Source organism: Solanum verrucosum, unplaced genomic scaffold (assembly GCF_900185275.1).
Source record: "Solanum verrucosum unplaced genomic scaffold, falcon-dt-bn FXZP01000183.1, whole genome shotgun sequence".
Classification (NCBI taxonomy): Eukaryota; Viridiplantae; Streptophyta; class Magnoliopsida; order Solanales; family Solanaceae; genus Solanum; species Solanum verrucosum.
This window is the reverse complement of record NW_026020430.1, coordinates 4,543,686-4,558,999: the sequence shown is the minus strand read 5'-3', so window position 1 is coordinate 4,558,999 and position 15,314 is coordinate 4,543,686. Positions and strand designations below refer to the sequence as shown.

General features: G+C 32.3%; 3 protein-coding genes across 6 annotated transcripts in view; all 3 read left to right on the top strand.

Annotated features, from left to right (window-relative positions):
- The first annotated feature begins 217 nt into the window (after positions 1–217).
- Positions 218–7,081, top strand: LOC125808017 (fimbrin-2-like). The gene is made up of 14 exons (XM_049487785.1): positions 218–508; positions 789–959; positions 1,601–1,842; positions 1,938–2,109; positions 2,715–2,753; positions 2,962–3,030; positions 3,124–3,240; positions 3,635–3,846; positions 4,394–4,549; positions 4,793–4,992; positions 5,152–5,309; positions 5,892–5,988; positions 6,148–6,239; positions 6,608–7,081. The coding sequence occupies exons 1-14, from the start codon at positions 422–424 to the stop codon at positions 6,785–6,787; spliced, it is 1,992 nt and encodes a 663-aa protein (XP_049343742.1). The 5' UTR covers positions 218–421; the 3' UTR covers positions 6,788–7,081.
- A 619-nt stretch (positions 7,082–7,700) lies between these two features.
- LOC125808022 (protein AE7-like) lies at positions 7,701–11,723 on the top strand. Of its 3 annotated transcripts, none has more exons than XM_049487790.1 (6): positions 7,701–7,803; positions 8,812–8,961; positions 10,280–10,384; positions 10,477–10,576; positions 10,975–11,020; positions 11,384–11,723. In XM_049487790.1, the coding sequence occupies exons 2-6, from the start codon at positions 8,840–8,842 to the stop codon at positions 11,482–11,484; spliced, it is 474 nt and encodes a 157-aa protein (XP_049343747.1). In that variant the 5' UTR covers positions 7,701–7,803; positions 8,812–8,839; the 3' UTR covers positions 11,485–11,723. The 3 variants fall into 3 exon arrangements, with proteins under 3 accessions (XP_049343747.1, XP_049343748.1, XP_049343746.1); XM_049487791.1 differs by having other exon boundaries at positions 7,707–7,803; positions 8,796–8,961; XM_049487789.1 differs by having other exon boundaries at positions 7,707–7,807.
- Positions 11,724–15,225: 3,502 nt separating this feature from the next.
- Positions 15,226–15,314, top strand: part of LOC125808062 (serine carboxypeptidase-like 20) — a 33,623-nt gene continuing 33,534 nt past the window's right edge. For both annotated transcript variants that reach the window (XM_049487847.1, XM_049487846.1), the window contains exon 1: positions 15,226–15,266. In XM_049487847.1, the coding sequence (XP_049343804.1) occupies positions 15,249–15,266 (18 nt within the window). In that variant the 5' untranslated portion in view covers positions 15,226–15,248. The remainder of the gene's footprint in view (positions 15,267–15,314) is intronic.

Genomic DNA, 15,314 nt, shown 5'->3' with positions numbered 1-15,314 from the left:
TAATAAAGACGACCTCATACCCGAGGGGACTCAAACTCGAAATCTATGAGATGAGGTAAAGCTCTCCCTAATAACAAATATGACTCCGTACCAAAGAGATTCGGCTAAGAACAAAGGACTACTTATCACTGATCCTTGTTGGTTAATAAACAATGTTAATATAAGGATAGCGGTTAAAAAGGGATAAAATTGTCATAATTTGAATTTTTGCTGAGAACAACTTTTGAATACTGACAGCTCTTCTTCTGTCCCCAGTTTACACTGTACTATTAGGCCTCTCTTCCATTCTCAAATCACATGCTTCTCTCACTTTCTTTGCTTAGTGAGAGAAACATCTGCCAATCCTTCAAGAGAAAATCATCATTTTCTCTTCTGCGTTTCGTTAAATAATCGGAGATTTTGATTAACAGAAGATCAAACAATGGCTGGATATGTAGGTGTTTTTGTATCTGATCCATGGCTTCAGAGTCAATTCACTCAGGTCGAGCTTCGGCGTTTGAAATCTCACGTAAGTTTTTCGATTTTCAAATCTATTTGATTTATGACTCTGCTATTAGCTAAGCTCGGATATAGGATGAAAGTTGCGGGAGGTTGAGAGAAGGAGTTACGACATTAGAATTTTGATGAAATTTCTGTATACTAGGTTCGAATGGAGTGGAATGAATTTGTTGGGGAGATGATAACGGGGATTTTAACTAAATTTGAATAGATGTGTAGTTGATTGATTTACTGTGTTAATCGGCTTATCAAATTCAGTTCTGAATTCTAAGGATTTTTGCTGTTTGCAGTTTAATGCGATGAAGAGAGAAAATGGAGGTCTGATGCTCGCAGACTTACCATCTAAAATGGCGAGAATAAAACACGTCGGTGAGAATCTTACAGAACAAGAAAGAGAGTCGTTTCTCAGAGATTCCTACAAAAGTTTGGAAGAAGATGTTGATTTCGAGCTATTTCTTCAGGTAACACACGATCTCATTTAGTAAAATGTTGTTAGTTCGATACTCTGCAGTTTCAAATTTGAAGAAGATAATAGATCATTTTTTTTCATCTTAGAAGCTATAGAAACTGTTTGTTACCACTAGAAAGGCATATTCATGTGCGAACTTGATTTGAAATTACTTTGTTTATAGAACCCTTCTATTGTACCTCCACACAGAGCTTCTTTCACTTCCAAACTATCAGAGGACAATGGAAAAAGAAAAAGGAATTGAGAATCCATAAGTTGATTCAGTCTCTGATCTTTGGCTTTCATTAGTTTCAAATGATTTTGTGTGTCCATGCTCTTGAACATAAACGGATCAATTCAGATGATACTCCCTGTAAATTTTGAGGTTTGTTATTTTGTTTTAACAACGGAACTAGGAAGAGGAAGACGAATAAAGAAGTGAATAACTAGATTAAAGAGGACATTTTAATCTCCCACAAGTATATTCCTTCATCTTGATGCCTTGCAATTTTGACTCCAAATGCATTCGTAGTAACCTACGAGCATTTGGTTTCAGTAGTTCTATTCTATGTATAAACTTTGTTAGAATGTACTCGTCAAGAAATTTTTGGTTTGATTTGTCTAAGAACACAAGTATTGTTGAACTCATGACAGATTTATTTGAAAATCCAAGCACATGCTGCTGCAAGGATGGGAAATACTGCAAAGAGTTCATCAGCTTTTGTCAAGTCAGCAACTTCTACATTGCTCCACACTATTAGTGAATCTGAGAAGGCATCGTATGTTGCACACATTAACAGCTATCTTGCGGATGATGAATTTTTGAAGAAATACCTTCCTATTGATCCTTCAACTAATGATCTCTTTGAGGTTTCCAAGGATGGAGTTCTTATTTGGTGAGCATCAAATCTTTCACTTTGTCTACTAATATGTCTCAAGTATGTAAAACTTCTTTGACTAGATTGTTCATAATATTGTTCTTTTGCTGCAGCAAGCTTATCAATGTGGCTGTACCTGGAACAATTGATGAACGGGCAATAAACATGAAGAGAATGCTGAATCCATGGGAAAGGAATGAAAATCATACCTTGTGCCTCAACTCTGCTAAGGCAATTGGATGTACTCTAGTGAATATTGGCACTCAAGACTTTATTGAAGGAAGGGTATGTATCCCTTTCACTTTTAGCAATCTGTTCTACAATGGATTTGTCCTATTAGGATACAATTCCGCAACAACTTAGTTGACTCCGTTCACTGTTGAGTTACCAAAGGGATCCCATCAGTTGTGGGCTTGTAAACTTGGTTTTCAGCATGACATACTCATAAAACCATCTCAGTCGAAATAGCTCTATCTTTCTTCCCTTGTATTTGAGAAGCATTTATGTAATATCAAAGGAATTGCCTCTCTCTTTTAATTTGAATGCGAATGATACCCCGAAACTTATGTTTGAGGGGTGACGTCAAATTTCTACTTGCATGTTCAGTGATATCCCTGCTGCCCCCACATTATCTTGTTCTCTGGTCCTGTGGCTGGATTATATTGATTTAAGTCATCCATCCTATGCTTCTTCTGTGCAATATCATGGTCTTATTATTATTCAAAGATATGTTCCATGTTTTTAGTATTCCTCAAGATATATTCATAAGCTTACTTTTATCAGTGTGAATTATTGTCTGTGAGATTTTATGGCTGACATGTTTTATCTATCTTCAGTTTCTGCAGTGTTACGTACTGGTCTAATACTTTATCTTTTTTGTCGGTTTCCAGAGGCATCTTGTTCTTGGAGTGATATCTCAAATTATTAAGGTAACCTAAATGTGTCCTTTTCTAAATCATTTAGTGGATTTTAAAATTTTGAAATAATGAGGTAACTTTGGTACGTAAAGATTGCCTTACAAAATGAAGGAATCTTCATTTTAGATATTAAAAATCATGGCCACAGATTTTAGCTCACAGGCTTGAAACCAGTACCAAAACTTTTTAAGGACATTGATTTACTTTCATGCTGTTTCAGATTCAACTATTGGCGGACCTCAACTTAAAGAAAACACCTCAATTGTTGGAGTTAGTTGATGATAACAAGGTAAAGACATACACTCATCTATGCTTTCATCAATTGACAACTTGTGCCAAAACTTGTGTTATATACTTGATTATCTCAAATCTTTGATGTCAGGATGCAGAGGAGTTGATGAGTCTACCTCCAGAAAAAATCTTGCTCAGATGGATGAATTTTCAATTGAAGAAAGCTAAATACGAGAAAATTGTGACTAACTTCTCATCTGACATAAAGGTAGATAAAAATAAGCTGGACTTTGCATCAATTAGGTGTGACTATGCAAATTTTTAATATGTGCAACATTTTCCTCGGTCTTTAATGTTATCTCTTTCCCTCAGAGAGAGGAAGACTGAGCCACTGAGGTGCTTGTTTTTTTCCTTCCAATTCCCAGAAATTCTAAATAAGTTATTTATTGAAAAAACGAAAAAGCATCAGATACATATTTAAGACATCAATGTGTTGAGAGTTCTTAAATAAGCTATTTATCTTTTATAGAATGCGTGGTGCAAGTCTTTCTTGTCCATCCAGAAATAAAAGAAAAGAGCTTTCCTCTTCATCCCTTTCGTGTTATTTTTGTCCATTTTGAGTGAATAATGCTGATTCTTAAGCCATCTGTCTGCTTTTGTAGGATGCAGAAGCTTATGCTCACCTCTTAAATGTTCTTGCCCCAGAGTACATTAATCCTACAACACTCACTGTGAAAGACCATTTAGAAAGAGCAAAGTTCGTATTGGAACATGCGGGTAGGATGGGTTGCAAAAGATACTTAACAGCAAAAGATATTGTGGAAGGCTCTCCAAATCTTAATCTTGCATTTGTAGCACATATCTTTCAGCACAGGTAAGAAGCATGTGTTTCTTTGCGTTTTACATATGAACTTGCTGACTGTTTCTGTTTAAAGTTTTCTTGTGTGTGACTCATTTACGAGAAGAAGTCTCTGGTTAAGCCTTTTCTGTTCTAAGAATTTCAGTTGTGGTAGGAAAAGGTTTTGATAAGTTTATTGCTTTCTGATTAGCAATATAGACAGAATATGTGCAACTTATGGACCATGTTAGTATGCATTTTATCTCGTTCTTCTAAAACAGCATGTCTTGGTGTTTTACCATGTTTCTTTCTTAGCATATTGAATGCCAGCAGAGTGACTAATTGTATGATTAGCCAATTCAGCTAGTCAAGTTTGAGAGTGCCTGTACCACACTCTTGTAATAGAATGACCAATTGTATGATAAGCCAATTCAGCTAATCAAGTTTGAGAGGTTATAACTTCAATAGCAAGTATGGTAAAATTTGTGCTACACATTTCATAGGGACTGACATTTAACTGTATGATTTAGTTATTTGATTACTTGTTTCAATCTTGAATTAACCATAAACCTCTTATCAATAGGAATGGGCTGTCAACTCAAACAAAGCAAATATCCTTTCTGGAGATTTCACCAGATGAAGCTCAAATGTCCAGGGAAGAGAGAGCTTTCCGCTTTTGGATAAATAGTCTTGGAAATTCATCTTACATAGACAATGTTTTTGAAGATCTCAGAAATGGGTGAGTGCTACCTCGGTTACCGAATGCTGCAAACTTTCCCCATGGCAGTGGGCTTATTTGATGTTACTACAAAAATTCCTGACTAACTATATAAATTGAACTCTGTTGTGAGCTAAGTGCAATGACATTTATATATCTATCTGGTATGGAAGTGATAAGTATTCATACCATGACCACTTTTACCAGAGTGCCTGTGCGCTGGTGTATTTATTTCAATCTAATGAACTGTTTGTGTCTTTCCAGATGGTTGCTTTTAGAGACACTTGACAAGGTGTCTCCTGGAATTGTTAATTGGAAAATTGCTACTAAGCCTCCAATTAAGATGCCATTCAGAAAAGTAGAAAACTGCAACCAAGTTGTGAAGATCGGGAAGCAACTGAAGTTTTCTCTTGTAAATATTGCTGGAAATGACATTGTACAGGGAAATAAGAAATTAATATTGGGTAAGTGTTGTCAACCTTTCTTCTTCTTCTTCTTCTTCTTCTTTTTGTCTCCTTTATTCATATCTGTAATACCAACATGCTTTTTTTGGTTTTCGGGGAAGGGGGAGGGATTGTTTAACTCAACTGTTTTGGACCAACATTCTTTGTTCCCTATTTCAGCTTACTTGTGGCAGTTAATGCGATGTAACATGCTTCAGCTCTTGAAGAATTTGAGATTTCATTCCAACGGGAAGGAAATCACTGATGCAGATATCTTAGAGTGGTCCAACAGCAAAGTAAGAAATTCAGGAAGCAAGAGTCGCATGGCTAGTTTTAAGGTAAAATTTCTAAGATCAGTCATTTTCAGATTCAGAACAATAGAGTTGAGTAGGCCTTCGATTGATTATATTGATAAAGCATGGCTTTGCTAGCAGACATATGATCATTATTAGCTTTGAGTGTGTGTGTAGGTGGGTGCATATAGCATCTATTTTCAATGTTTTGAGCCTTGCTTTGAATTGTTTTGTTATCAGTAATTAAAAGGTGTGAAAATAATGTTGGTGTGCACAACAAGTTATAAGTTTTACTTAGGCAGACTATACATGTATACATATGATATGTAAGCCCTGACTATCGAACTTTCAGTTAGTAAAAGTCACAATCAATCTTTTCCTGGTGGTAGATTACCTGATATGGCTTGCAAAGAAAGTTGTAACCTTTTACAGTCTCTGATTTTCAATTGGACACCTGTTTTTGGTAAAAATGGGATGATTTATGATTTATGATTTATGATCAGATATTCTGATATAGTTGTTGGATGAGGGATTACTAGTTGAATGATACCCCACAACTTGGCTAGCATACACCTCTTTTGCCTCTCGTTATCATGAGACAGAGAACTGAGTCTGTTTAATTTACAGGATAAGAGTTTGTCAGATGGCATCTTTTTCCTTGAGCTGCTTAGTGCTGTACACCCTCGAGCTGTTAACTGGAGTCTTGTTACAAAAGGAGAAACTGGTAATCTTATTTCAGACTTCAAATAGGCTCCTTCATTATGTTGTTCTGATTTTATGTTAGCTGCTTGTTAGTATCAACACGAGGCATTGTTTCTCCATTCAGTCCTGATATTGTCAGTACATTAGACTTCTTAGTAATACGAAATTTTGATTGATGCAGAGGAGCAAAAGAAGATGAACGCAACCTACATTATCAGTATTGCAAGGAAACTTGGATGTTCAATATTTTTATTACCCGAAGATCTGATTGAGGTAATCATTCATTTGCTCAACATGCATGGATATTTGATGCATTCTATCTTTCAGGACACTTAATAACCTGTCTGTGATGCCTTTAGCTTTCAGGCAATTGAATTTGCTGCCTCTAATACTAAAACAAGTAAAATCACATGCGGTTTAATTTCACGGATGGTCACTCAACTATGCCTAAGTATCGTGAAAGTTACTAGACAATTCTCTTGCAAGTATAACAGAAAGTCATTCGGAGGAAACAAATTAGACATGATAACAGTGACCATTCGTGAATTAACCCTATCGATGCTTGTATTGTGTCCTCTACTGACAACTGTAATACTGCAAAATCATAGTATAATGGTGTGTATGTGTGTGTGTTTAATCAGGTAAATCAAAAGATGATGCTTACACTCACAGCAAGTATAATGTATTGGCACTTGAAACAACCAATGGAGGACCAAATTTCAATTTCAGATAGTGATAGTAGCTCAGTGGACACAATTTCAACCTCAACGTTGGATGATACCGCGTCTGAGTGTTCAATGGATGACAACAGCAACAGATAAACTGGGAAAATTTTCATGTGTGCTGGATTTTTTTTATCTCCAAATTCTTTGTTTTGATTGAAATTTTGGAAAAAAAATAGGGTGTATGGCTTTGTAAGTAGTCAGTGTTCTATTGCAGTTCTCTTTTAAAAAAAAGAGAGTCTATATTGTGAATATAGTTAAGAGAGTTATTTTGTATTGTGCAAGAGATTTTGTGTAGTATACCTTGGTTTTATATGTTTACTAGTGAATTTGTATGTAAAAGACCTAAATAATCTTATTTTAATATCCAATGAAAATATTATAGTCGTCAAATCCAAGTAAGATTAGATTTCAAGTTTATTATTATTAACGTTTAATTTAATATTTTTTTAAAATCTTTTTGTCACTTAATTCTTTTAGAGATATAGTTGATTTTTATAATAGTCTGTATTGATGAATATATTTTTTCTTAGATAAATGTGTAAGTAATGAAAAAATTTTCATAAAAATTGATCTCTTTATGTGTATATGCAATAATTTTTTTAAAACATGTGTTTGAAGCAAAAGTTTGCAAGTTTATGCACTTTGAAATAACTTTAGATATGTCTTTAAAGTTACGTTGGACAAAGCTTAATTCTACAAAGTGGCCTATAGTGTATGCACATGTCTGAAATTAAGATATTTTATTCAAAGTTCAGACATATCATATCTAAATTTATTTTAAAAAGGAGGTGATTTTATTTAAAACTCAGTATAAATTATTAATTTATAAGATAAGAAAAACAAAACCAATTGATGCGAATTTATAAGAATTTTGTAACAACTATTGTTATTTATTTAAATTGTATGATAATAAGAAAACATTTTTTTTAGAAATAATTTTAGTCCATTAAAAATACAATTTTAATTATATGGTCCATTTCGAGGTAGGTCGTTTAAAAATAAAAATGATAACTAAATCGCAAAAAAGAAAATTTTTAGGCGTTAAAGGTCCCACGATTTAGGAGTTTTTCTTCCCCGCCAACATCCGATTCTTCAGATTGGAAATCGAACTTGTAAGTATAATCTATTAAAAAAATATTTACTTTTTGTTGTTTTGTTATTGAATTTGTGATTATTTTTTTATCTTGAATTTGTTATGCTTATTATGATTCTTTCTGGGAAAAATTCCGACGACTCGAGAAAATTTTGTGATTTTGATGTGTTTTTTTCACATGGTTTGGATGAGTAAACGTATATTTCTAGTTGATGTATATCAATATATGAGTTTGTTCATAGAAAAGTCATGAGGATTCTGGATAACTATTATTTTGTTGAATTTTCCCGTTTGGCCGTACGATTCTAAAGTTCAAACTTGAAAATTTGAGTTTTTGAAGTTGTTCTTGAAAATGCATTTTACTTGGAAAAAAATTGATTTTTTGCGAGTGGAAGATCAGTTTTTGGGAACTTGAAAATATATGAAAGTCTGATCAAATTTCATGGCCAAATAGATATTTGAAAATAAATTTTCAAAACTTAGATCCAAAATCTATGGCAGAATGCTGGATAAGTTTTTATCGGGTCAGTCATTAGGTGATTTATTTTCCTTTGTATATAGCTTGAATCCTATATTGTTTCTATTTTTATTTTGGCAGCTGGATGCTTGTAATACCTTGTTTACTTCAGGTTGATGAGGGTAGTAAATGTTTTCTCTTTATAAGAAACAAATTATCTTCTGTTTGATGAGGTTTTCCTGCGGAGATTTCTATCTCTTCTTTTGATGCAAGGAGAGGTTTTAGAAAAAAGCCGTCATTTGAGCCAATGAATGCTAAGAAAGACAATTTTTTACCAATATGGGTTGTGGTGGGATGGTTAGGTCTCGAATTGAGCCCTGGTAGCGCAGCCTCCCAAAAGGGGCCGTGCAATGCGCGAATGCGAATTAGTCGGGCTCCAATGCGGGTATCATAACCAAGTGGGAAACCAACAAAAAAGAAGACAATTTTGAAGTTTGGAAGTTTATTTATTTTTATTCCAAAGGAAGTTAGTAGGTTTTTTATGATCTTGATAGACATCGTAACTGACAGGTGAATCTTACTAAGGTCAGACTTGAAGATGGTTTCTGAATTGATAAATGCCAATCCCATTGTGTATGAGAAGAAGGAGCGTCAAGCTAGGATTGCTCCAAGTACGGCTGAACATTCAGCTGAAACTATCGACCAGCTAGAAATTTTTGATATCCTTCTGAATGATTGCATTCTACCTGTTATGTTTGACTTGAAATTAATCTTTCTATGATAAGGGACTATCTATGAGGCTAAAACCCATCCACTTCAGAATCTGTGAGTTTTATTCTCTCAAATACAATCATTCAGATTTCAAACGGAGCAGTACTAGCATGTTAAGTCTATGAGTAACGATACATAGAATACCTGGAGGAGGTCTTTGAATTTGCAAAGTAGAGTTAATTTCGTCTTACTTGTTTCTGATATTTATTTTTGTACTCTATAGTTCAATGTGAAAGATGAAGTGGAGAAAGAACCCTTTGCTCCTTTCTTCATAACTTTTTCTTATATTTATTAACGGGACATGTCATTCTATGCAAACAATCAATGGAGAAAACCTTTTGCACCTTGGTGCGCGAAATATGTTGCAAGCTTTCTCTTTTCTGGTACAAACTCTGTTAATATGACTTAAAGGTTCATGAATTGTGTTTGCAAGCTTTCTCTTTTTCTTGTACAAACTCTGTTAATATGACTTTAACTGTGAACAAGTCGTCCCTAATCCTCATGCTCCACGGATCTGATGTAGCATATGGTACTCTGTCCAAACAAAGATCAACCAGGTTTTGAGATTCATCCTTCTCCCAATCCTAGGAATTCTCCCTAAATTTCAATTTCTGTTGAACTTCCCCTTCATGTCTTATACAAATTTGTTGGATTGTCAGCTCTCTCTGACATGAGATTCTATAATGTTTGGAAAGGAAAGCCTCAACTCACACCCTCCACATAACCATATTTGTGGGGAGGGGGAGAGAGGAGAGGGTGATGAGGGCATGCATTATTTGCACTTCGACATTTGTTTTATATCTTTTGTGCTTTTGTCCATGGCAATTTGAAGTGCGCATTGGTTTGCTATTCTTAGCAAATAGTAGAATATTATAGGATCACATGTCATGAAAATTTTCAGGGTCACACTGCTTCCGGTACTGATCTGAGGTGATACTGTTCAATCTGAGATCGATTATCTTTGTATACTTCCTATTCAATTAAAGTATGGGTCAGTGTAACCAATTGCAATCTTCACTTTACTGCTTGATGAACTTTTACATTCTATCGTACTTCTCCTTTTGCTTCACAAATGTCAGTGTCCTTCGACGAGTAACATGAGTACATCCATTTGATTATGTATCCTAATAGGATCCTTCTAAATCTTTTTCTGCCTGTTTGGGTTATCATTGTGTCATTTCAAAGGGAACTAAGCAAGTATGAAGTTTGATTTGTTCGGGTTAAATTTATAGCTATGAATAGGTAATCATTCCTTAACATTCTTACACTACCTTAGAGATATAAAAGATCCAGAGCATCCCTATTCTCTGGAAGAGCTGAAAGTTATAACAGAAGATGCCATTGAGGTAGATGACAAGCGAAGCCATGTAAGGTGAGAACTAAATCCTTTTCGTATGATTCTATTTTGATTCCTCGTAGTTGGCATTTTCTTGTTGTCTAAGAAGAAGAATTTCTTCGATTCAGGGTCACATTCACGCCTACTGTGGAACATTGCAGCATGGCGACTGTTATTGGATTATGTTTACGTGTGAAACTTATGCGATGTTTGCCTTCACGTTACAAGGTATGCTTTATTACCCTTACAGACTCGTGTGTGTTACAATCTTTCCCTGTAAAAAGCATATTACAGTTGATAGACTATTTATTACGTTTTACATGATATGCTGTTATGATTTTATAGAAATCAACAATTCCCAAAATCACAGAGTACTGGAGAAGACATTCATACCTGTAACCAGTCTCTCTATGATATTTCAACATTCTTGTTGCATTTTTAAACTACAAGAATCAACGACTTCTATTGGAAATCATTCTTTTGTTGGAATATTATGATTTTCTTTTAATCATTGACGTTTTTAGTTGATATCTAGCTGTGACTTTAAATTGTTGGAAATGTTAATCTATTTGCAAGTTTTCAGTTTGCTTGTTCTTTTTAGTAATATATCGTTGTTGTCTTGCCAGGTGGATATTAGAGTAGCACCTGGGACTCATGCTACGGAAGCTGCAGGTATTTGTCTCTCTGTATCTGTCATACAACATCCAATATTTAGTCACTATTACCAGTAAACTCCAATTCTTTAGCTGTCACTCCGCCAGCATTTGTCCCTTCTTTTTTGCTTTGACAAAAGGGCATCATCCCTTTTCGAGCAAAGCTCCCGAACTATAAATTATATTTGCTCTTCTTAGCATACCACACGGGCATAGAGTTGATTATGCATTTCTTTTTCTGTGTATATGGTTGTTCACGCTATTAGTTAATGTAAGTTTATCCCAAAAGAAAACCTTACAAGCTTCTTGTTTGATCATCAAGCATTACCACACGAGAGCTTTCTAAGAGCATTACCACTGATCATTTGTTTTGTGATTGCAGTAAATAAGCAGTTGAATGATAAAGAACGAGTCGCTGCAGCATTAGAAAACCCTAACCTTGTCGACATGGTAGACGAATGCCTTGCTCCATCTCTTGAATGAGGAAGTAACTTCTTGTTCAGTATTATGCAGATACAACTTGAAAAACTTTCATCAAAAAGTCCTATGTTATATTATTTTGTTGTGGTTGTTTTTTTAACAGCTTTTCATTGGTTTTATTCAATTCATTATGTTAATAATGTTGTTTTAGTGAAACTATGAAATCACAATGTAGTTGGTTGGCATGAAATAGGTTACATCTTTTTTGTGAAGATCAGATATATGCAATATTTATATCATCATATCCCCTTGGTATTTTCCATATTCACGAATCACGATCATTCGACAGTTGGAATCTATATTGCTCGGACTCTTTAAAAACAGGTCCATGTCGGGCATTCTTGGAGGAGGATCCGACACTAATAGATATGACATATTGTATAAATATATCTACATAATACTCACTTGAGAACTTGAGGAAAAATGAGCTAAAAAAATCTGATAAAAATATTTTATCATGTATTTATAAAGTGTTTAGATTCTCAATTAAAAGACACCATAAACTCCAAATACAACTAGGAACTTGAAAAACAACCAAAACTCTATTTTTACTTTTAAAAATTCTTTTTTCCTAAATTTTTATTTTAATAAAATAACTTTATTTAAATTATATATAATATTTTTTAAGAAAAATACATTCAAATTCTAAAAATTTAATACAAAAAATATGATCAATTACAACTTTGAAAATTTTAAATAAAATAATTTTTAAAGATTTTTCTGACCAAACATCCCCTTAAAAGATCTAAGTAAATCTAGAGATAAATTTTTTAAAATGGTCGATGTATTCCGCATACTTTTTAAATGTGCACCCCCTTAAAAATAAAAAAAAAAATCTAAGTAGATCTAGATATAAAATTTAAAGAGTGATCGATGTATTCCACGTACTTTTTAAACGTGCGGTTAGTTTAGTGGTGCTTTATTGTTATATTGTTTTATTATTGGATGTCCCAATTTTGTCGCATGCCATTTACATTAACTTTCTGTTGTGCCATCCCTTTTTGGCCATGTCCACTTTTATCTTTTAGGACCAATTTGGATTTTGAACCCTTGATAAGTTTAATTAACAAGATTCGTCAGAATCATAATTTAAATTTTATATATTTATTTTTTAAAATTTTAGTATTGAATTCATAATTTCTTAAAGTTATATTTATATTTAGTTTTTAATATAATTTTGATAGATTTTTATATATAAATTGACGTTTTACAGTAAAATAATTAAGTTTAGGTAAATTTGAAGTTTTTTTGAGATATTTTTTTTTTGTTTGAGCACTTACGACTTGAATAATTTTTGTTTTGTTTTTTTTGTTTGAGCACTTATGACTTGGTCCTTTTTATTAGCATTTTTATTAGCACTTACGACTTGGACCATTTTTTTTTCTTTTTGAGCACTTACAACTTTGACCATTTTTTTTTTCTTTTTGGGCACTTACAACTTAAACCATTTTTTTTTCTATTTGAGCGCGTATGACTTGCACCATTTCTGTTTTTTTTTTTTTTTTGTTTGAGCTACTTACGACTTGGATCATTTCTGTTTGTTTGTTTATATCATATCGATGCATGTGACCAATCAAATTATTTTTTGGTGGGAGAGATCTGAATGATTTTTGAGTTCAATCCTTCTTTTTATTTTTATGAAGTCTGTAACAACTAATATACACACTTTAATATCAAAAAAGTATATTCGTAAAACAAAATTGGAAAATGAAGGAATATTGGGTGGCATTAAAGGCTCACCAATTGAATGGTAATAGTTTATTAACCCTTTCACTTTTTTTATGATCATCGTTCATTAACTCGTCCAGTTTGTTTGAACTCAATTACATTCATTCTATTTCTTTTTAGAGATGATTGCATAAGAGATCTCTATGTTTAAATTAATGACTTCTTTTTGTGTGATTAACAAGTAGCGAGACATGAAATAAAATTAAATTCATCAATCGATAGTAGAGTTCACCAAAGATTTTACCTACCTAAATAGTGAAATCTTACAATTGATTGGGATTGTATAAATTAGTGAGTAAATAACGATAAATTTTCTATTTGATTAAATTAAATATCATATCTACCTTCCTCCTGCACACTAATATTTCCTCCTCTATGTACATTGTACACATTTTTTTATTTTTTTTTATGTTCTAACGATTTTACTTTCTAATTTCAACTCAATTTCTCTAAATTAACTATTTCATTTTTGTCATATTTGATTATACATCAGAAAAACAGTTTTTTTTTTAATCTATCTTCTTAAATGAAATCCTTCAATAACAAGCGACATAATATTTAAATCTCGATAAATAATAGGTTCGTCTCTTTACCCTTTTCTCCTTCAAAATCATATTTTTATCTATAGTTGAGTTAAACATCATTACATACATTTAACAGACACATTATATATCACGCTCTTATCTTTAGACGGAAGTCCACAAAATCTCTCTTATGTCTCATCATTATATGGACTTCACAAAATGCACTTAACGATTTTTTAAATATATTTTATTTTATTTTACTTTAAACCATAAATTTTAATTGAGCAGTTTCAAATGATAACTTTGTAGGATGTGAGATTTAATAACCTGAATCCATAAACCAGTGACATATACAAAAAACATATAAACGTGTTTTTAATTAGAGATTAAAGAAGGATTAACAAAATATTATCAAGGGGATTGATTAGACAAATTGGTTGGTGAGGTGATTAATTTTATTTTCTTTTTGGCTCCCATCATGATAATCCTAAAATAAGATGTGTTATTGTCATTAGTTCTAAGTACCAATATTAAAATAAGAGCAGCAAAATTACATCATAAAAACATGATGTGGTATGTACAGTCTCCGTTTTATTAGACTCTGAATAAATTTATAATCTAAACAGCAAAGTGAGCTTTTTGCTTTAAAAAAAGAAAAGAAAAAAGTGATCGTAGGTGGGATTTCTTTTAAAAAAACTTTGTGATATAAAGACGTTATGAGATTTTCTAAAGATATATTAATATTTAAATAAAAAGCTAAATTAAATTATTGTCAAATATAAAACGTGTTTATTAATGATTTTGCAATGAGCCAATAAATAATTGAAAGATTATGTTTTAATAAATAATTATTGATTTTAGCGATACTTTTTGTTTATTACCATTTATAGCAACATATATTATGATAAATCTGCACAATATATTAAAAGTGAAATTATGCATGCAATATAGATGTATTATGTTTTAAAATATATTATACTTGTTTGATAATAAATTGACACAATATATTATAAGTATATTAAACTGTATAATAAATATATTATCCATCAATAAAAATTGTATTATATGTGTTTTTATAAATTATTAATAATATATATTAAAATTGTATTATAAATATATTATAAGAATTCAAGTAAAAATATGTTATTGCTATAAATGGTAAATATTTTTTTAATATAACATATTTATGTAAAGTTTCCGAACCAAGAAAAATAGGGACGGAATTATGATTTTGCTTATAGGTTAGGTGTTTTGGTCCATACTTTATAGTTTAAAAATCGCTTCATCTATATGTATAATTTTTCAATACACTTGTTTTCTAAAACTCAAAACTTATAAACTTAAAATTCTGGCGCGGCTTCAACTTCAGATAATAACTAATTTACTGTATTTTGAAAATCTTATATTCTGTCACTTTCTCCCAATATTGCCTTGAGCAAAAAAAAAGTTGGATGCTACAGTTTACTTTAGCTATAAAAACCCATCAAAGAATTCAGAATTTTGATATTACCAAACATGGCAAAAAAAAACTTTTTTTACACTATAATATACTGTTAATTAGTTTGTTGGCATTTTTGTTTT

Bases quoted from the DNA above. Each gene is read 5' to 3' on its own strand.
- LOC125808017 (XM_049487785.1), top strand. From the start codon at position 422: ATGGCTGGATATGTAGGTGTTTTTGTATCTGATCCATGGCTTCAGAGT. The intron at 2,754-2,961 runs GTAACCTAAATG...ATGCTGTTTCAG, and splicing joins TGATATCTCAAATTATTAAG to ATTCAACTATTGGCGGACCT. The intron at 4,993-5,151 runs GTAAGTGTTGTC...TCCCTATTTCAG, and splicing joins AAATAAGAAATTAATATTGG to CTTACTTGTGGCAGTTAATG.
- LOC125808022 (XM_049487790.1), top strand. From the start codon at position 8,840: ATGGTTTCTGAATTGATAAATGCCAATCCCATTGTGTATGAGAAGAAG. The intron at 8,962-10,279 runs TATCCTTCTGAA...AACATTCTTACA, and splicing joins GACCAGCTAGAAATTTTTGA to CTACCTTAGAGATATAAAAG. The intron at 10,577-10,974 runs GTATGCTTTATT...TTGTCTTGCCAG, and splicing joins GTTTGCCTTCACGTTACAAG to GTGGATATTAGAGTAGCACC.